At 47.1% G+C, this 21,968-nt stretch overlaps 1 protein-coding gene across 1 annotated transcript in view; it reads right to left on the bottom strand.

Annotated features, from left to right (window-relative positions):
* The window catches only part of LOC122940154 (MMS19 nucleotide excision repair protein homolog), a 41,548-nt gene extending 25,469 nt beyond the window's left edge, over positions 1 to 16,079 (bottom strand). The window contains exons 1-2 of the mRNA XM_044296557.1: positions 15,951 to 16,079; positions 4,415 to 4,463 (exon numbers count right to left, since the gene is read on the bottom strand). Coding sequence (XP_044152492.1) covers positions 4,415 to 4,463; positions 15,951 to 16,038 — 137 coding nt within the window. The 5' untranslated portion in view covers positions 16,039 to 16,079. The remainder of the gene's footprint in view (positions 1 to 4,414; positions 4,464 to 15,950) is intronic.
* Positions 16,080 to 21,968: the final 5,889 nt, after the last annotated feature.

The following is a 21,968-nucleotide window of genomic DNA, read 5'->3' as shown; positions in this document are numbered from 1 at the left end:
CCGGCAGCTGCGCGATCAATTGGTGGAGGCGAGTTAATTTTTTATTTCTTTTTTTAACCCTCATTGGCACTTCCCACTGCGCCACCAATGTTTATTATACTGGGGGGGCCGCACTCAATGTATATTATACTGGGGGGGGGGGGGCGCACTCAATGTTTATTATACTGGGGGGGGGGGCGCACTCAATGTTTATTATACTGGGGGGGGGGGGCCGCACTCAATGTTTATTATACTTGGGGGGGGGCGCACTCAATGTTTATTATACTGGGGTGTTGGGGGGGCGCACTGCGCCACCAATGTTAATACAAATGCAGGAGGTGGGTGCCGGAGTGAAATAGCCGGCACCCGACCTCTATGATAGGGGGCTGCGATCAGCGGCAGTTAACCCCTAAGGTGCCGCTCCCTGTCATAGAGGTCGGGTGCCGGCTATTTGATTCCGGCACCCACCTCCTGTATTTGCGCATGCGCGGACGTGCGAGTACTCGTAGGAATGGAGAGGCGGCCCGATAACTTGTTCAGCTGTTGTGCGCAGGCGCGGCACAGCGATGCGGCCGGACGAAAGAGGCCGTATCCATGGGATACCGAAATCAACAAAGGGATCGCATAACAGGATTTTTTGTAAGAAAGGTAGCTTTTTGATTATGACATAGATAGGAAGATATGTTCTGTGGGGGTAAATAAATTAGATAAAACCTATTTAATGAAGTGGGACAACCCCTTTAAGTAACTTGTCCTCCTGTGTGATTAGGACAGGTTTTCTATGTGCTAATAGGATGGCGGCCATTTTATTTCCCCTGACAACTGCTTCCTGGACAAAACAAGTCATTATACTTAGGCCTCATGCACACGACCGTTGTGTGCACCCGTGGCCGTTGTGCCGTTTTCCGTTTTTTTATGCGGCTCCATTGACTTTCAATGGGGCCGTAGAAAACTCGGCTTGTGCACCGTTTTTACACCGCGCCCGTGACCCGTGTTTCGAGGCCGTGAAAAAAATATAACCTGTCCTATTTTTTTCACGGCCAACGGTTCACGGGCCCATTCAAGTCAATGGGTCCGTGAAAGAACACGGATGCACACAAGATTGGCATCCGTGTCCGTGATCCGTGGCCGTAGGTTGCTTTCATACAGACGGATCCGAAGATCCGTCTGCATAAAAGCTTTTTCTGATCTAAGTTTTCACTTCGTGAAAACTCATTTCCGACAGTATATTCTAACACAGAAGCGTTCCCATGGTGATGGGGACGCTTCAGGTTAGAATATACTGAAAAACTGTGTACATGACTGCCCCCTGCTGCTGCCAGGCAGCAGGGGGCAGACCCCCCCCCCCCCCTGTTTTTAACTCATTTGTGGCCAGTGCGGCCGCCCCCCCCCCCCCTCCCTCCCCTGTAGTTAACTTCTTGGTAGCCAGCCCCCCCTCCCTCCCCTGTAGTTAACTAATTGGTGTCCAGTGGGCCCCCCCTCCGTCCGCTATAGATAACTCATTGGTGTCCAGTGGGCCACCCCTCCGTCCGCTATAGATAACTCATTGGTGTCCAGTGGGCCCCCCCTCCGTCCGCTATAGATAACTCATTGGTGGCCAGTGGGCCCTCTCCCCTCCCACCCCCTCCTAATTAAAATCGCCCCCCTATCATTGGTGGCAGTGGTGAGTACCGATCGGAGTCCCAGTGTAATCGCTGGGGCTCCGATCGGTAACCATGGCAACCGGGACGCTACTGCAGTCCCGGTTGCCATGGTAGCTTAGCAATTTGTAGAAGCTTTATACTTACCTGAAGAGCAGCGATGTCTGTGACCGGCCGGGAGCTCCTCCTACTGGTAAGTGACAGGTCTGTGCTATAGGCAATGCGCCGCACAGACCTTTCACTTACCAGTAGGAGGAGCTCCCGGCCGGTCACAGACATCGCAGCTCTTCAGGTAAGTATGAAGCTTCTACAAATTGCTAAGCTACCATGGCAACCGGGACTGCAGTAGCGTCCCGGTTGCCATGGTTACCGATCGGAGCCCCAGCGATTACACTGGGACTCCGATCGGTACTCACCACTGCCACCAATGATAGGGGGGCGATTTTAATTAGGAGGGGGAGGGAGGGGAGAGGGCCCACTGGCCACCAACGAGTTATCTACAGCGGAGGGAGGGGGGGCCCACTGGACACCAATGAGTTATCTATAGCGGACGGAGGGGGGGCCCACTGGCCACCAACGAGTTAACTACAGGGGAGGGAGGGGGGGCCCACTGGACACCAACGAGTTTACTACAGGGAAGGGAGGGGGGGGGGCGGCCGCACAGGGGAGGGAGGGGGGGGGGGCGGCCGCACTGGCCACCAATGAGTTAACTACAGGGGAGGGAGGGGGGGCGGCCGCACTGGCCACCAATGAGTTAAAAACAGGGGGGGGGGGGGGGTCTGCCCCCTGCTGCCTGGCAGCACCTGCCAGGCAGCAGGGGGCAGTCATGTACACAGTTTTTCAGTATATTCTAACCTGAAGCGTCCCCATCACCATGGGAACGCCTCTGTGTTAGAATATACTGTCGGATCTGATTTTCACGATGTAGCTCATATCCGACAGTATATTCTAACATAGAGGCGTTCCCATGGTGATGGGGACGCTTCAAGTTAAAATATACCATCGGATTGGAGAAAACTCCAATCCGATGGTATAACAGAACTCCAGACTTTACATTGAAAGTCAATGGGGACGGATCCGTTTGAAATGGCACCATATTGTGTCAACTTCAAACGGATCCGTCCCTATTGACTTGCATTGTAATTCAGGACGGATCCGTTTGGCTCCGCACGGCCAGGCGGGACGCCAAAACGACTTTTTTTTCATGTCCGTGGATCCTCCAAAAATCAAGGAAGACCCACGGACGAAAAAACGGTCACGGATCACGGACCCACGGACCCAGTTTTTGCGGGCCGTGAAAAAAAACTGTCGTGTGCATGAGGCCTTAATGAAAGTTATTTGGGAACATATTTATAATAATGTAATATTAAAATATTTTCATTTTCTTAATTACCGGAGAACCCAAGGGGTCCCTTAGACTTAGAAAATCTTAATCTACAGTATAAGATGGCAACATTCATGGGGTTGTGCGATGATATTAACTTATCCCCTATCCACGGAGAAAAAGGAAAAAGAACTGACTGGTGGGAGTCAGAGCCCTTGGACCTCCATTGACTCTCTCGATGACTGTCAGAGAGAGGCGAGTGCAGCGCTCAGCTGTCTCCAGCAGTCCCACAGAGAATGAATGGCGCTGTAGAGGGAGTGCTCAAACCACTACTCCATTCTTTCTGGTGCGCCAAACCCCCATTACTGTGATTACAGGGGGTCCCAGCAGTCAGACCTTTACGAATCACATGCTTAACATCTATCCTTTGGATAGAGAATAAGTTAATATTGTGCCAATACCAGTGTTACAGCCAGATATGGGCCATTTGTACCATCAAGTGCTCCTGAAGTACTATGATAGGTATTATAGGAAGAGCAGCAAGATGGCGGAGGACGTGGTCACCCTGCATAATGTTTTATTTGTAATTCACGGTCAGTAAATGAGTGAATGACAACCCCAATGGGCTCTGATAATGGAGGTCACCAGAGGTAGGTATCTCCACACGGCACCTGTTCTACCAATATAAGGCCTCTTTCACATGTTCGTGATGACATCAATCACACGATGGTCGGCGAAGGATCCGGCTTTGAAAGGTGCGTCATTTGTATTCCACGTAAATTGCTTGGCTGAAAATTAGTTTCCAGAGCATCTCATAGCAAGCATCAGTGAAAAATCCCTGAAAGAACATGGAGGGCATCCATGATGTTTCAGTTGATTTCCCAGACCTCAGTGAACAGGTTTGGTTCACTGATGGGAAAATAAATACATTAAAGGGGTTATCAGGATAGGTCATCATTATCCCATTGGTGGGGGTCTGAGTCCCAACACCCCCATTGATTAGCTGTTTCAGGGAGCTGCCGCGCTCTCCAGAGCTCTGGTGGGCAATGCAGGCTCCAAGCACAGCGCCATACACTGCATAGTGGCTGTGCTTGGTATTACAGCTCAGTCCCATTGACTTGAATGGGGCTCATCTGCAACTGGGCCACGCGACCGAGGTATGGTGACATAACATGGCCTAGGAAGAGGCTGTGGTGTTTCACAGAGTGCTAATCGGTGGGTGTCGGCCCCCCACAAGGATAGGTCATCAATATAAATTCTCTGTTAACCCCTTTAAAATCAATGGGTACGTGTGCTGTCCGTGGTTCATGATTCACGGACGTGTGATAGAGGCCTGACACTGAAGAAGCAGAATACACGTCGATACTGGGACTAATATTTCCAGGACACTGTGTGATTTTTACGGCGATTCACAGATGAATGATTGGAGTCGGAATTCTTAATTATGTGATATAGCCAGAGTATGTCTTACCCAAGAGCTTCCACCACCTGTAACACCGTGAACGCCCCATCCTTCACACCTGCGGGAGGAACACACGGCAGAGTCAATGACCACTCCGGTATACATATATACAATTATATATACCTGTACTGTGCACTAAAAATGCCAGATTTCAGGCCCATTGGGTTATACTTTGTACAGGGCCTGAGAAGGGCGACGTAAAGCGCAGAGATTCTCTCACTTTGGTGTCCTCTGCTTGTCCAGGATCAGAAAAACATGGCGGCTTCCTTGTAAAACGCCACACCTGGGTTGCATCTGGTACTACAGCTCAGATTAGCTCTGGGGCAGAGCTGCAATACCAGACATAACCTGAGGACAGGGGGGCGCTGTTTTTGGAAGAAAGCAGCCATGTTTTTCTAATTCTGTACAACCCCTTTAGTTAAATCCCTGTCGTGAACCGCGCCTAGACCGGCAGGTGGTTTTCCTCTAGAGCCAGGATGTATTTTACATTCTGGATGACCTTGGCCACAATGATAATGAAAAACATTAACCCAAGAACATTTTCCTTTTTTTTTTGCTTTTCATCGTTGTACGCATCCTGCGCAAGCTCGCACCGTGCAGTAATTAACTCTATTACGGAGGCAAGGCTGGTAATGCAGATCCACGAGACAAGGAGGATGGAGTAGTAGTCTATGATGTCTAACCTACTTGTGACGTCACAGCACTATCAGGCAGGCACAGGACGGGCCACTCTGCAGCAGGGTGTCAGGGGGCGGCACAGCTGGCACCTATCGCTGTGGTCACAGCTCCCGCACCACCCATGATGTTTATAATACATAAAAGGTACTTTTTTTGTGCCATGGAGTCAATACTGCGCTGTACAGAGCGGTAATACATCTGTGTGCATGATTCCTTCCTGTGTATTAACCACTTAGTGACCGCACATTGTTCTGTTTACTTGTGCAGGAAATGGAGTGTATGCTGCTGAAAGAAACAGCGACATACAGGAAACCGGAGCTGTCCGCAGTGAGCTCATACAGCGTCGCTATCAGTGATCTTATCTCGTATCTCACAAGGACTATTATATAAATTCGCCTTCTCTGCCAACACATGGGGCAAGCTGATAGCGCCCCCGGCTTGTGCTAAACACACTGCAGCCCCCCCACTGTAAGCCTTCATGTAAAGGGTTCTCCAGCCCTATGGCAACAAGCTTTATCATATACTTTATATTTCATGTTCCTGCAGGTTTCAAAATCTCTTCTTGCTGTCTGTGAAAGGAAAAACAAAAAAAATCCTCCTCATTTCCATTCACTGGCTGACAATCCGGCCAGATCTACTCCTCCGCACGCACTTCAGCAAAAACAGACATAATGCAACAGCGCTTTACAAACACAAATAACGAAGTAAATACAACCGTGCCTTACTAACGATAGAAGATGTACTAATGCTACGTTATAAATGTGAGATTCTTGGCAAATACATTTTGTACAAAATTGTGCCTGTTCGCCAACAACAAGGTGATCTCTTTAGGACAGGAAACTACACTAAATACACCAAAAAAATAAATGCAATCAGCTCACCGCCTTTGCCAGTACTCGGTGCACAGATCCTTAGGAAAAACAAATCCACTATAGAAACAAAGTAGTGGGTCCAGCACGGCGACGTGCACTTGCGCACTGGGATGTGCTGACTAAGGCCTCTTTCACACTTGCGTTGTCCGGATCCGGCATGTACTCCACTTGCCAGAATTACACGCCGGATCCGGAAAAACGCAAGTGAACTGAAAGCATTTGAAGACGGATCCGTCTTCAAAATGCGTTCAGTGTTACTGTGGCAGCCAGGACGCTATTAAAGTCCTGGTTGCCATAGTAGTAGTGGGGAGCGGTATACTTACAGTCCGCGCGGCTCCCGGGGCGCTCCAGAATGACGTCAGAGCGCCCCATGCGCATGGATGACGTGTCCATGCGATGACGTCATCCATGCGCGTGGGGCGCCCTGACGTCACTCTGGAGCGCCCCGGGAACCGCACGGACGGTAAGTATACTGCTCCCCCGCTCCCCACTACACTTTACCATGGCTGCCAGGACTTTAGCGTCCCGGCAGCCATGGTAACCATTCAGAAAAAGCTAAACGTCGGATCCGGCAATGCGTCGAAACGACGTTTAGCTTAAGGCCGGAACCCGGATCAATACCTTTCAATGGGCATTAATTCCGGATCCGGCCTTGCGGCAAGTGTTCAGGATTTTTGGCCGGAGCAAAAAGCGCAGCATGCTGCGGTATTTTCTCCGGCCAAAAAACGTTCCTGTCCGGAACTGAAGACATTCTGATGCATCCTGAACGGATTTCTCTCCATTCAGAATGCATTAGGATAAAACTGATCAGTATTCTTCCGGCATAGAGCCCCGACGACAGAACTCTATGCCGGAACAGAAGAACGCAGGTGTGAAAGAGCCCTAAGGGCTCATGCTCACGACCGTTGGGCGTTTCGTGATCCGTTAATGGCCCCTAACAGAACAGTCTATCCTTCTCAGTAAGGCCTCATGCACACAACCATTGTTGTGTTCCGTTCCGCAAAATGGGGTTCCGTTGTTCCATGATCCGTTTTTGTTTCTGTGTGTCTTCCTTTATTTTTGGAGGACCACCAGACAAAGGAATGTAAAAAAAAAGTCTAAGACAGGTTTGCCATGCAAACGATAGGAAAAAAACAGACGCGGATGACAATCTTGTGTGCCTCCGCGTTTTTTTGCGGTCCCATTGACTTGAATGGGTCCGCGAAAATAATAGGACAGGTTATATTTTTTTGACGGACTGGAACCACGGATGGCAAACGGTGCATTAGCAGAGTTTCCAACTGACCCATTGAAAATCAATGGGTCCGCAGAAAATCACGAAAAACAAGTGCATGAGGCCTAAGGTGGATAATAATAGGACTTGTTCCATTTTTTTTGTGGATGGACATACGGAAACAGAATACACACGTATTAGTTTCCCTTTTTTTTTTACTGATTTTAAATAGTGCAAGTATAAAGCTGCAGTCTGCTGTCCCTGCATTTAAAGGAGGCACCAAGAGAGGTAAAATACAGAGTGTGCTCAGCATGCATGGGGAACCTGCATTCCCTGAACATAATGGAGGCCGTTGTGGCACCAAAAGAGGTAGAATACAGAACGGGCTCAGCATGCATGTAGAAGCTGCATACTCTGAATTTAATGAAGGCCAGTACGGCACCACAGGAGGTAGTATTTTAGTGTAAGCTCCTGTCCTAAAGAGATCGTCTTGTCGTTGGTTGACAGGCACAAACAATTTTGTACAAAATGTATTTGCCAAGAATCTCACATTTAGGCTATAGGCACACGACCGTTGTGCGTTTTGCGGTCCGCAAAACACTGATGGCGTCTGTTCCGAAATTTGCGGAATGGCATGGACAGCCTTTAATATAACTGCCTATTCTTGTCCGCAAAGCGCGGACAAGAATAGGACGTTATATTTTTTTTTTGCGGTCCACAGAACGGAGCCACAGATGCGGACAGCACACGGAGCCTTATAACGTAGCATTAGTACATTTCTACAGTGAGTATGCTATGTTGTATTGTTCACCTGATTATTTGCGTTTGCAGAGCGCTGTTGTGTTTGTTTCTGTGCTTTCAGCCAAGGTGACGTGCACCTGCACACTGGGACGTGCTAACTCCCATTTTTTTTTTCTTTGCACTGCGCACGCACATCGTTGCCAGAGCTTTCTAGATCACGACAGGTTCACAGCTATCAAACATATACAGCTTGTTTCCATTCACTGACAGCAAGCAGACATCTTGAAATGTGAGAAATTCAAACAGAGTCCATAACTTTTAATATTATTTTTATTAAATGGGGGAAAAATTTAATGTGTTGTCTCCTGACCTATCAAAACACATCACTGATGGGGGGTCCACTACTTGAAACCCACTCAATGAAACAGTGGACAGCGCTCCAACACTGGCTCCTGCTACGGTGGACACGCTCCCTCTGTGTACTGTGGCTGCTGCAACGGGGATGTCCAGCTGACAAAGGCTTCCCCTGTTTGCAGGAGCCTGTTTGTAATGGACTGATAGCTTAACCCCTTAAGGACCAAGCTCATTTTCACCTTAAGGACCAGGCCATTTTTTTGCAAATCTGAGGCCATTTTACTTATCCAGGCCATTCTGAGATTGTTTTTTCGTCACATATTGTACTTCCTTAGGCTACTTTCACACTAGCGTTCGGGGCTCCGCTTGTGAGTTCCGTTTGAAGGCTCTCACAAGCGGCCCCGAACGCATCCGTCCAGCCCCAATGCATTCTGAGTGGATGCGGATCCGCTCAGAATGCATCAGTTTGGCACCGTTTGGCCTCCGCTCCGCTCAGCAGGCGGACACCTGAACGCTGCTTGCAGCGTTTTCGTGTCCGCCTGGCCGTGCGGAGCCAAACGGATCCGTCCAGACTTACAATGCAAGTCAATGGGGACGGATCCGTTTGACGTTGACACAATATGGTGCAATTTCAAACGGATCCGTCCCCCATTGACTTTCAATGCAAAGTCAGGAGTCCCCATCAGATCGGAGTTTTCTCCGATCCGATGGTATATTTTAACTTGAAGCGTCCCCATCACCATGGGAACGCCTCTATGTTAGAATATACCATCGGATTTGAGTTACATCGTAAACCTCAGATCCGACAGTATATTCTAACACAGAGGCGTTCCCATGGTGATGGGGACGCTTCATGTTAGAATATACTGAGAACTGTGTACATGACTGCCCCCTGCTGCCTGGCAGATGCTGCCAGGCAGCAGGGGGCAGACCCCCCCCCCTCCTCCTGTAAATAACTTATTGGTGGCCAGTGCGGGCCCCCCTCCCTCCCCAGTATTAAATATTACCAGTGCGGCGGCCTCCCCCTCCCTCCCTCCCTCCCTCCCCAGTATTAAATATGACCAGTGCGGCCTCCCCCTCCCTCCCCAGTATTAAATATTACCAGTGCGGCGGCCTCCCCCTCCCTCCCTCCCTCCCCAGTATTAAATATGACCAGTGCGGCCTCCCCCTCCCTCCCCAGTATTAAATATTACCAGTGCGGCGGCCTCCCCCTCCCTCCCTCCCTCCCCAGTATTAAATATGACCAGTGCGGCCTCCCCCTCCCTCCCTCCCCAGTATTAAATATTACCAGTGCGGCCCCCTCCCTCTATATTTATTGGTGGCCGGGCCAGTGCGGATTCCAAGTATTGTGAGCAGTGCGGCCTCCCCTCTCCCCCCCTAATTAAAACCCCCCCCTCCCCCCCATCATTGGTGGCAGCGGAGAGTACCGATCGGAGTCCCAGTTTAAATCGCTGGGGCTCCGATCGGTTACCATGGCAACCAAGACGCTATTGCAGTCTTGGCTGCCATGGTTACTTAGCAATAAATACAAGCATTATACTTACCTGAAGAGCTGCGATGTCTGACCGGCCGGGCGCTCCTCCTACTGGTAAGTGACAGGTCTGTGCTATAGGCAATGCGCCGCACAGACCTTTCACTTACCAGTAGGAGGAGCTCCCGGCCGGTCAGACATCGCAGCTCTTCAGGTAAGTATAATGCTTGTATTTATTGCCAAGTAACCATGGCAGCCAAGACTGCAATAGCGTCTTGGTTGCCATGGTAACCGATCGGAGCCCCAGCGATTTAAACTGGGACTCCGATCGGTACTCTCCGCTGCCACCAATGATGGGGGGGGGGGGGGGGGGGTGATTTTAATTAGGGGGGGAGAGGGGAGGCCGCACTGCTCACAATACTTGGAATCCGCACTGGCCCGGCCACCAATAAATATAGAGGGAGGGGGCCGCACTGGTCATATTTAATACTGGGGAGGGAGGGAGGGGGAGGCCGCACTGGACATATTTAATACTGGGGAGGGAGGGGGGGCCGCACTGGCCACCAATAAGTTAAATACAGGAGGGGGGGGGGTCTGCCCCCTGCTGCCTGGCAGATGCTGTCGGATCTGAGTTTTCCGAAGTGAAAAATCAGATCTGAAATAAACAGTTATGCAAACGGATCCGTTCTGAACGGATGCAAGCGTTTGCATTATAGGAGCGGATCCGTCTGTGCAGACACCAGACGGATCCGCTCCTAACGCAAGTGTGAAAGTAGCCTTACACTGGTAAAATGGAGTAAAAAAAAAATTATTTTTATTTATGAAAATACAAAAATTACCAAAAATTTTGAAAAATTAGCAAATTTCCAAGTTTCAATTTCTATACATCTAGAATACATAGTAATACCTTCAAAAAGAGTTATTAACTTACATTCCCCATATGTCTACTTCATGTTTGGATCATTTTGGGAATGCCATTTTATTTTTTGGGGACGTTATAACGCTTAGAAATTTAGAAGCCAATCTTGAAATTTTTCAGAAATTTTCCAAAACCCACTTTTTGTTCAGGTCTGAAGTCACTTTGTGAGCCTTACATAATAGAAACCACCCAAAATTACTCCATTCTAGAAACTACACCCCTCAAGGTATTCAAAACTGATTTTACAAACTTTGTTAACCCTTTAGGTGTTCCACAAGAGTTAATGGCAAATGGAGATAAAATTTCATAATTTAAATTTTTATGCAAATTTTCCATTTTTATCCATTTTTTCCAGTAACAAAGCAAGGGTTAACAGCCAAACAAAACTCAATATTTATTTATTTGTAGTTTAAATGCACCCCATATGTGGTCGTAAACTACTGTACGGGCACACGGTAGGGCACAGAAGGAAGGGAACACCATATGGTTTTTGGAAGGCAGATTTTGCTGGACTGGTTTATTTACACCATATCCCATTTGAAGCCCCCCTGATGCCCTCCTAGAGTAGAGACTCCCAAAAAAAAAAAAAAAAAGTGACCCCATTTTGGAAACTACGGAATAAGGTGGCAGTTTTGTTGATACTATTTTAGGGTAAATATGATTTTTGGTTGCTCTATATTACGCTTTTTTTGAGGCAAGGTAACAAAAAAAAAAAAATTATTCTAAAATGTAATCTCCATTTGCCAATAACTCTTGTGGAACACCTAAAGGGTTAACAAAGTTTGTAAAATCTGTTTTGAATACCTTTTTTGGAATTTCTACTTATTTCTTCTGCAAACTACAGAACCGGGGCAATAAATATTGAGTTTTGTTTGGCTGTTAACCCTTGCTTTGTTACTGGAAAAATGGATAAAAATTAAAAATTTGCAACAAAAAAAAAATAGCTGTATTGGGACAGTTTTTATTTTTTGTTATTTACATTGTTGATCTGACAAGTTAGATTGTGTGCTATTTCTATAGAGCAGGTTGTTACGGACGTGACAATACCAAATATGACTACTTTTGGGGGGGGGGGGTTTGTTTCAGTTTTACATAAAGCATTTTTAAAAAAAATAAAATTTTTGGTCTCTCCAAATTCTGAAAGCCATATTTTTTTGGGGGGTCGAATGTCTTATGTAGGGGCTCATATATTGCGGAATGAAAAGTCCGTTTTGATCGGCACTATCTTGGGGTGCATATGACATTTTGGTCACTTGCCATTACACTTTTTGTGATGTAAGGTGACAAAAATGGCTTTTGACACCGTTTTTTTTTTTTGCTGTGTTCACCTGAGGGGTTAGGTCATGTGTTATTTTTATAGAGCAGGTTTTTACGGATGCGGCGATACCTAATATATATACTTTTTTTTTATTATTTAAGTTTTACAAAATAATATTTTTGAAAAAAAAATAAAAAAAACATGTTTTAATGTCTCCAGTCTGAGAGCCATATATATTTTTTTGGGGGCGATTGTCTTATGTAGGGGTTCATTTTTTGCAGGATGAGATGGCGGTTTGATTGGTACTATTTTGGCGAACATACGACTTTTTTGATAATTTTTATTACCTTTTTTGGGAAGTAAGGTGGGCAAAATTTCAATTTCATCATAGTTTTTATTTTTTTATGGCGTTCTTCGTGCGGGGAAAGTAACATGACCGTTTCATAGATCAGGTCATTACGGACGCGGTGATATCAAACATGTGTAGTGCATTCATTTTTATTTTTTTACCCAGACCCACTTGGTTCTTGAAGATCCAGTGGGTCTGATGTCTGTATAAAACAATATAGTACACTATATAGTGTACTGTACTGTATTTTCACTTTACACTTAGTCTGATCAGACTAAGCCTTACCATGGCAAGCCGGAAGCCTGTGAAGGTGTCCGGTTGCCATGGTAACCATCACCCGCTGCGGGTGATGGGGAGGGAGGGGGCCCCTCCCTCTGTGATTCAGTCGAGAATCGGGGGATGAAACAGCCCAGCAGCCCCTGATGGGAGAGGGAGGGAGCTCCCTCCCTGTTAACCCCTTCCATACAGCAGTCACTATGGACCGCGGCATGGAAGGGGTTAAACGGCTGACATGTGTGCTAACACTCTGCTAAAACCGCTCGGCCACCCTGGAAATGAGAGGGGGCGGGCGGATTTTTTTTTAAAGATGTGCCATTTTGAAGTTTCTGATCTCCACAGTCATGGACCACGGGGATCAGAAACTTCCAAAAGCGCTGCAAGCCGCAGGTCTGAATTGACCTGTGGCTTGCAGCGATCGCCGATACGGGTGGGGGGGGGGGCGTTTTTTTGGGGGCGTTAGAAGGCTTAGAAGTTTAGAAAGCAAAGCTTAAAATTTTTAACAACATTTCCAAACCCCAATTTTTTCAGAACCAGTTCAGTTATAAAGTCACTTTCTGGGGCTTACATATTAGAAACCACCCATAAAAAAAAAATCACCCCATTTTACAAACTACCCCCCTCAAGCTATTCAAAACTGATTTGACAAACTTTGTTAACCCTTTAGGTGTCCCACAAGAATTAAATGAAAATGGCAGATTTAAAATTTTAATCTATTTTGTCTGCAACACATCAAGGGTTAACAGCCAAACAAAACACAAAATCTATTACCCTGAATCAGTTTACACCCCATGTGTGCTAAAAAAGTGATGTATGGGAGCTCAGCATGCTTCAGAGTGGAAGGAGCACCATGTGGCTTTTGGAGAGCAGATTTAGCTGGAATGGTAATTGGGAGCTATATCGCATATAAAAGACACCTTTAGGTGGCCCTACAATGGAAACCCCCAAAAAGTGACACCATCCTGGAAACTACACCCCTCAGGCGTTTCACAGAATTAGGAAACGATTGGCTGTGAAAATGAAAAATAAGGGTACTTTCACACTTGCGGCAGGACGGATCCGACAGGCTGTTCACCCTGTCGGATCCGTCCTTCCGCTTTTTTGCCGTGCCTTCGCTCCGTCTACATTGACTATAATGGGGACGGGGCGGAGCTCCGGCGCAGCACGGCAGTGCACGGCGAAAGGCCGCCGGACTAAAAGTCCTGCATGTCCGACTTTAGTCCTGCGGCCTCTCATCGCGAACTGCGCCGGAGCTCCGCCCCGTCCCCATTATAGTCAACGGCGACGGAGCGGAGGTCCAGCAGCACAGCGAAATAGCGGAAGGACGGATCCGACAGGGTGAACAGCCTGTCGGATCCGTCCTGCTGCAAATGTGAAAGTCAAAGTACCCTTACAATTTTTCAAGAAAAAGTTGCTTTACACCCACATTTTTCACTTTCACAAGAGGAAACAGGACAAAATGCACCCCACATTCATTTACATTTTGTTCCCCATTTCTCCCCAAACACCCCATATGTGCTCAAAAAATGATGTATAGGCACATGGCAGGGTTCAAAATCGAAGTAACGCCATACGGCTTTTGGAGGACAGATTTTGCAGGATTGGTTTTTGGGAGCTATGTCGCATATAAAGACACCCTGAAGTACCCCTAGAGTGGAGACCCCCCAAAAGTTACCCCATTCTGGAAACTACACCCCTCAAAGAATATTTCAAGATGTGTAGTGAGGACTTTGAAATTGGCTGTGAAAATTCAAAAAAATAAATAAAAAAAATCCAGAAAAATTGACTTCAGGCCCAAACTTTTTCACTTTCACAAGAGGGAACTGGAGAAAATGCACAACCTAATTTATTGCCCATTTTCTCCTGATTACAGCATTACCCCATATGTGCTTGTATACTGCTATATGGGAGTACCACAGGGGTCAGACGGAAAGGAGCACCAAATGGCTTCTGGAAGGCAGATTTCACCGGAATAAATCGACAGGCGCCATCTTGCAAATGAAGTTTGAACACAGAAAAAAAACTTCCAGGCTGTGAGCTCTGTGCGCTGCGATTGGCCAGCACTACAGCCTGGGAGAAGGAGACGCCCAGGAGAACAAGGACAGACTCCGCCTACTATAACCAAGTCCCCGAACATACCGGAGGACATAGCAGGAGAACGGAGCGGCGCCCAGGGATAATAGTAAGTGCAGTGAGATCCCCGGGTGCCGCTGTACAGATCAGGACACTTAGTTCACAATGTTTTGCCCCGCGGACCTTGCGCCATACATGTACGGTGATAGGTGTTAAGTCGGTCAACGAGCAGTGGCCAAGTATATCTTGCATTACGCATGAAGGAAGCTGGCCATTGGTGCGCAGACATGAGCTTAGACCACCACTGACCCTAAGGGTAAAAGGCCTCAATCCCCCCAACCTCTCTGAGGCTATCATGACGCTTCCTGCTCCCAACTTGCTGATCACATGATCACCAGGTAACTGCAGGAGATGCTGTGTCTTAGCAGACCCAGAACAGCTCCGCAGTGAGGCTCCGGGGGCTGTACCCCGTCTTGTAGCATGGGCTAATATATCAGGTCCAGTTACAGGACAAATCTGAAATAAAACCAAAATGTCATGTTATATGTCCCCAAAAGCCTTGTAGGTTACTATGGGCAGCACAATGTGTAAAGAAAAATATTGATATAAAATAATAATATATTCCAATATGAAAATGGCTGTAAAACAAGGCAACCTAAATAAAAAGAAAATGTTTCATTTGTGCTTTGAAGGAAAAAAAAGTGAAAAAAACAAAACTTTTTTTACATTCTCCCATGTATAAAAAAAAAAAAATGAGTGAACTAAAAATAGAAAAAATTAAGTATAAAAAACAAACAAACAGATTGTTATTATTGTCAGCATTAAGTTCAAGGATAAGACTGCTCTATGAGGGGCCGGCAGTTCAGTTTTGCAAAATGCAGAACGGACGCGGCAGGTATCCGTGTTTTGCGGACAGCACGAATACGTGCATGAGACCTAAGACTGTACCAAACCTGCATCTGTCAAAGGCATTCAATGCTTACAGGTTTTCAACCTCTGGCTCTAAACAAGAACGTTCTCATTCACTGACAGCAAGCAGAGATCTTGCAAATGGTGAAGAACTGGCACCAGGTATATGAGAAAGTTGAAGAATGGATCAGGTATATAACGGCTGCACTTTATTCACTTACAACCACTTTCTTCCCACAAATAATCGGTGTCATGAGCTCAAATATGGACAATTCCTTTAAATGTGTGACTACAGCATCAGGCTTGCAGGGGACATGCATTACATGAGGCGCATGTAAATAACGAGGCAGTCACATGTCTTCACCCAAGCGCTGACCTGGTCATGTCTCCCACCTCACCCATGAGAAAGGTCCAATGTACTACCAGCCCTACCTGCTGCCACCTCGGCCGCTCTGCTATCCTGCTGTCCTGACACGAACTCCTCCACCAACCCCCACAGCGACTCCTGCGCCTCAGCCATCACACCGCTGCCAGAGGCCGAGGGCAGAAGACGGCAGCAAAACTGCGCCTGCGCCAGCGGCACGCTTCGCCGCGTATCACGTGACGGGACGCGCTTTCACTAGAGAACAAAATTGTAACGTCAGCTTTCTGTCTGCTCAGGCAAACCCGGCCTCAAGGGGAAGGGTGCTAAGAGGAGGCTACAAAAATATGGCCGCCCGTGAGCACGACAGGAGACAGAATCGCAGGCGTATTTCTAAAAGTTGTGCCGAAAGTTCTTATAAATAAAGTTTTTTTTCTCCCCTCAGAAGCTTTGCTGAAGCACGTGACGTAGAGTTCAAAATGGTAAACTTTATTGAGTGTATGTTTATTAACCCCCTAATGACCAGAATTTGCAACTGGCTATAAATTTCTATTTGTAAGGACATAAGTGTATTTTTTAATTTTTTTATTTCTGCGATGTTCTAAAGCTTACATTATTTACATCAGTCCTATTTTTTTGGGCTGTGGTTGCTAATTTATTGTAACCGGGAGCTTCGGGTCATATAGTCGCATGCCTCCCAAGTGTCCCTCTTTTTGACCTATGTCCCTCTGTCGCTCTTTAAAGGGGTTCTCTCATCATGGACAACGCTGGGACCCGCACCTATATCGAGAACGGAGACCCGCAAGGTGGTGGCTGGAGGACTCCGGTCCGTCCACCACCAAGCCGGCTCCCCATAGAAGTGAATGGGAGCGTACCGCGCATGCGCAGCCCCCGCTCCCATTCATTTCTATGGGGCAGACGGAAATAGCCGAGCCTTAGAAAATAAATGGAGGGCGCATGCGCAGTGCACCCTCCTTCATTTGTGGGGCTCCGTTCTCTATGTAGATTGCATTCTACTCATTTTGGGCTAAAATAATTTTTTCATTTGGTCTTTATTAAAGATACTCTGCCATTTTTGAGAAACTTTTTTTTTAAAATCATTCTGTTTGCAGAGTATCACTTTGCAGTCCCATCAGCTAACAGCTCGTGTGAAGCCCTATCTCTGATCTCCTGACCTCATAAACACTCATTGAAGCCATAGTCTTATCAGTTTGATAATAGTTTAGATATAATGAGTGAACAGCAGTAACATCTCACCTCGTGTAGTTCACCTAGATTTTGTAAGATTAGGCAATGTTCAGTAAGCTTTTAGTAAAACATGCGGGTAGAAGACGATTTTCTTTTGCCAACACATGAAACTACTATGTTAAAGTGTTTGTCTCACGAAAGATATTTTACATATTGCAAACCAGCACCTGGATCTGAATACTTTTATAATTGGATTTAATTCAAAATGTAGTATCACCACTGAGTTATTCAATAACGTGTATCTTTATAGCGCCACCTGCTGTTTATTCCTTTCCCTATATTTCTGTCCGTGTCACCGAGGTAGACCTGCAGTTGCATCCTTCGCCTGCCACCAGCCGTATCATCTGTTAGAAGCTGTGAAAGTTACGGGGAGAGCTGCAGCAGAAAGGACACACCATCTGACAAAGGACACACTGAGAAAGGACCTGCCCCCTGAGCTGCAAGCCTGAAGTGAATCTAGCAGAGCAACTGGAGCAATGAATCTCATCCTGGAGCCCTCCTGGTTGTTCGGGAAGAGACGGCAAGTGTGTCTGTGAAGGTTCTCATTCTTCTAGGTCATGATATATCAGTAGTAATAAGTAGCGTGTACATTTACGAGAACATCTGGTTTGGCGGAGAATTGTGCTGTTTTCATTTTTGTGTTTTTTTTTACTCTTGGGTAGTATTTTAATATAAGGGAGTCCTCTATCTAGAACACTCCTTTTTTTTTTTTGCCAGAGCAAAGAGCGACTACAAAGAGCATCCGGACCCGACACATCCATGCACTACACATACAGCCTTGGAAACTAGCTGCAGGCTACCTGCTCCAGGTTTATCAACCTTTGGTGTGTGGGCCCCGATGCAGACACAGCTCTGTCCATTTCCATTGTGGACGGTTACTGCAGCATTGCTCCCACTGAAGTGAATGGGCGCGGCTCTTCAGTAACCGGCTCCGTCCACTACACAATGGACAGAGCTGTGTTGTTCCCACATCGGAGCTGAATAGCTGATCATGAGGATGTCGGGTATCGGACTCCTGATGATCAGATATTGATGGCCTATCCTGAGGATACGCCATCAATATTAAAGGACCAGAAAACCCCTTAAAGGCTTTTAGTTTGTGAATGCAAGTCTTTTGAGTTACCCTTTAACTCTGTGGCCGTCTGTAGATTGTAGAAAGGTTGTCCAGTTTGGACACCCACTGTTGCCCCCACAATTAGCCAATCTGCGGGGAGCCCTGTAATATGTGGAGGGACCCAACAGCAAGTTTTTTTATTACCCTGCAGCGCCTCCAAAGGAGAAATAAAGCATTACATGGTTGGTAGACTGTGATGCTATAGAACCCTTACAGTTCTAAAATGCATTATATAACACTGACATAATGCTGTCAGTGTAGATGCTATGTAACCCTTACAGTTCTGGAATGCATTGTATAACACTGACATAATGCCGTCAGTGTTATACAATACATTCCAGAACTGTAAAGGTTACATAGCATCATAAATCAATATAATGCTATGCGACTCTGGCAGTGCTGGAAGGTCAGGGCGGGTGCTCTCGCTGACACATGCTGCAAGTCCAATGCATGGAACTCGCTCGTGTGAAAGGGGCCTAATGCACACATGTGACAGGTCCCCAGAATGAAAGGATTGCCCTAGCAGCACATTTGATAGAATGGGGTTTCTAACCTAGACAACCCATTTAAAAATTTTAATCCATAAAACCCTCTTTGATAGATAAAAAAAAATCAAGAAAACTGCCCATAGGTCAACTAAGGCTACTTTCACACTCGTGTTTTGTGCGGATCCGTCATGGACGGATCCGTTCAGATAATACAACCGTCTGAATCTGTTCAGAACGGATCCGTTTGTATTATCTTTAACATAGCCAAGACGGATCAGTCTTGAACACCATTGAAAGTCAATGGTGGGCGGATCCATTTTCTATTGTGCCAGATTATGTCAGTGAAAACGGATCCGTCCCCATTGACTTACATTGTGTGCCAGAACGGATCCATTTGGATCTGTTTCATCAGACGGACACCAAAACGCTGCAAGCAGCGTTTTGGTGTCCGTCTCCAAAGCGGAATGGATCCTTTTCCATTCAGAATGCATTAGGGCAAAGTTGATCCGTTTTGAACCGCTTGTGAGAGCCCTGAACGGATCTCACAAACGGAAAGCCAAATCGCGAATGTAAAAGTAGACTAACAGGTGCAATATAATAAGAGATGTTTGCTGGGAAGGATGCTAAGCCCTCAACATTCGAAGGACACATTCAACTCTGCTACATCCATATGCCCTATTTATACCAGTAAGCCAGCTTGTGGTGGGTAGATTCATTGGTCTCAGGCACATTTTCATATGCATTATCTGATTTTGTACAACAGCACATTTACTCTAAAGGTTGCCATGAATAATACATTCATAAAATAACCCGCTGAGCTACATTTGCACTATAAACTCATCCTGTATTTTATAGCTGTGCCGGACAATTACAGAGAATGGAAAGAATAATGATGTAATGTCCCTCTGGCTGCTCGAGCTGTCAGTCTCCAGGTGTCCCGGGCTAGTTACTGTGCTTAATATTTAAAGTGTTTTAAAGTACTGTCCGGAATGTATAATATTGCATTAATTGGATAGCTAGTAAACCTAGTTTTGTATTGATTTTTGTCAATGTTGTGTAGTCTGGAGCGTCCCCTATAACAGCAGTCTGGATGTGTAGTCTGGAGCGCCCCCTATAGCAGCAGTCTGGTTGTGTAGTCTGGAGTGCCCCGTATAACAGCAGTCTGGATGTGTAGTCTGGAGCGCCCCCTATAACAGCAGTCTGGATGGGTAGTCTGGAGCGCCCCCTATAGCAGCAGTCTGGATGTGTAGTCTGGAGCGCCCCCTATAACAGCAGTCTGGATGGGTAGTCTGGAGCGCCCCCTATAGCAGCAGTCTGGTTGTGTAGTCTGGAGCGCCCCCTATAGCAGCAGTCTGGTTGTGTAGTCTGGAGCGCCCCCTATAGCAGCAGTCTGGATGTGTAATCTGGAGCGCCCCCTATAGCAGCAGTCTGGATGTGTAGTCTGGAGCGCCCCCTATAACAGCAGTCTGTATGTATAGTCTGGAGCGCCCCCTATAGCAGCAGTCTGGATGTATAGTCTGGAGCGCCCCGTATAACAGCAGTCTGGATGTGTAGTCTGGAGCGCCCCCTATAGCAGCAGTCTGGATGTGTAGTCTGGAGCTCCCCCTATAACAGCAGTCTGGATGTGTAGTCTGGAGCGCCCCCTATAACAGCAGTCTGTATGTATAGTCTGGAGCGCCCCCTATAGCAGCAGTCTGTATGTATAGTCTGGAGCGCCCCCTATAGCAGCAGTCTGGTTGTGTAGTCTGGAGCGCCCCCTATAACAGCAGTCTGGTTGTGTAATCTGGAGCGCCCCCTATAACAGCAGTCTGGATGTGTAGTCTGGAGCTCCCCCTATAACAGCAGTCTGGATGTGTAGTCTGGAGCGCCCCCTATAACAGCAGTCTGTATGTATAGTCTGGAGCGCCCCCTATAACAGCAGTCTGGATGTATAGTCTGGAGCGCCCCCTATAGCAGCAGTCTGTATGTATAGTCTGGAGCGCCCCCTATAGCAGCAGTCTGGTTGTGTAGTCTGGAGCGCCCCCTATAACAGCAGTCTGGTTGTGTAATCTGGAGCGCCCCCTATAACAGCAGTCTGGTTGTGTAGTCTGGAGCGCCCCCTATAACAGCAGTCTGGATGTGTAGTCTGGAGCTCCCCCTATAACAGCAGTCTGGATGTGTAGTCTGGAGCGCCCCCTATAACAGCAGTCTGTATGTATAGTCTGGAGCGCCCCCTATAGCAGCAGTCTGTATGTATAGTCTGGAGCGCCCCCTATAGCAGCAGTCTGGTTGTGTAGTCTGGAGCGCCCCCTATAGCAGCAGTCTGGTTGTGTAGGCTACAGTAGAATGGCGGCCTCCAGGTCAGTTTGGGCAGCTCCAGGCATAAGCTGAATTTTCACGACGAGGCTGAATTGCTCTCTGTGCTGTACATTGTGCAGATAATCATTGTGAAGACATTACACAGGTTGTATCCCGGGCTGGGTTCACATCACGTTCTATGTCTCCGTTTGACGTATATGTAAGAAAAAAAAGGATACAAAGATGCAGAATATCGCGTTCTTGTATCCGGCAAAGTACAATGGAACTCTATGGTGAACGGATGCCACTGTAGGGCAGTCTTTTCAGAGGATGGAGAAAACATGATGTGAACCCAGCCTTAGTACATAGTACTCTGTCCTCTGCACTCAGAGAAGCGGCCGGCAGGTTAAGAGCCGCTGATCCCGGCACTAAGGAGATGATATAAATAGACAATGCACTCAGCTTAATGGTAGCTGGATAGGCTTACAGGTCTGCCTGCAATCTGCTGCCAGATCAGCGCTATGCATGGCTGAACGGACCCCAGATTTACTCAGATGCAAGAGCGTCCCCCCTCACCCCTCCTGTCCTGCCATCATACATTTATATCTGTTTCTGAAAAAGTGGAATGAATCCAATCAGCTTAGAGGTTTTGGTTGCCCTAGACTCTGTTCATGGGTGCAATATATGCCTCTGTATAGGCACAAAGTGCCAAATGCCTCCATCATCGGGACACCCCTTTTATCAAGCCACACCTATATCAACTCTGACTTATGCAGTGAACCCCCCACCCCATTCATATGATGCTCTGCCCCCTCAGTGCCCTTTGGGTGCTGATACTGCATATGATAATCCTGGGGGCACATACAGCTAAATATATGGAGGGCTGCTTTCTGGGAGATTTGCCAACTCCATGCTATGACTGTCTCATGCATGGGATGGGAGTTATTCTCCAGCATGGAGAT

This window comes from Bufo gargarizans, chromosome 6 (genome assembly GCF_014858855.1).
Source record: "Bufo gargarizans isolate SCDJY-AF-19 chromosome 6, ASM1485885v1, whole genome shotgun sequence".
Taxonomy (NCBI): Eukaryota; Metazoa; Chordata; class Amphibia; order Anura; family Bufonidae; genus Bufo; species Bufo gargarizans.
The sequence above is the reverse complement of the archived record's forward strand: the minus strand, read 5'-3'. Positions and strand labels throughout refer to the sequence as shown.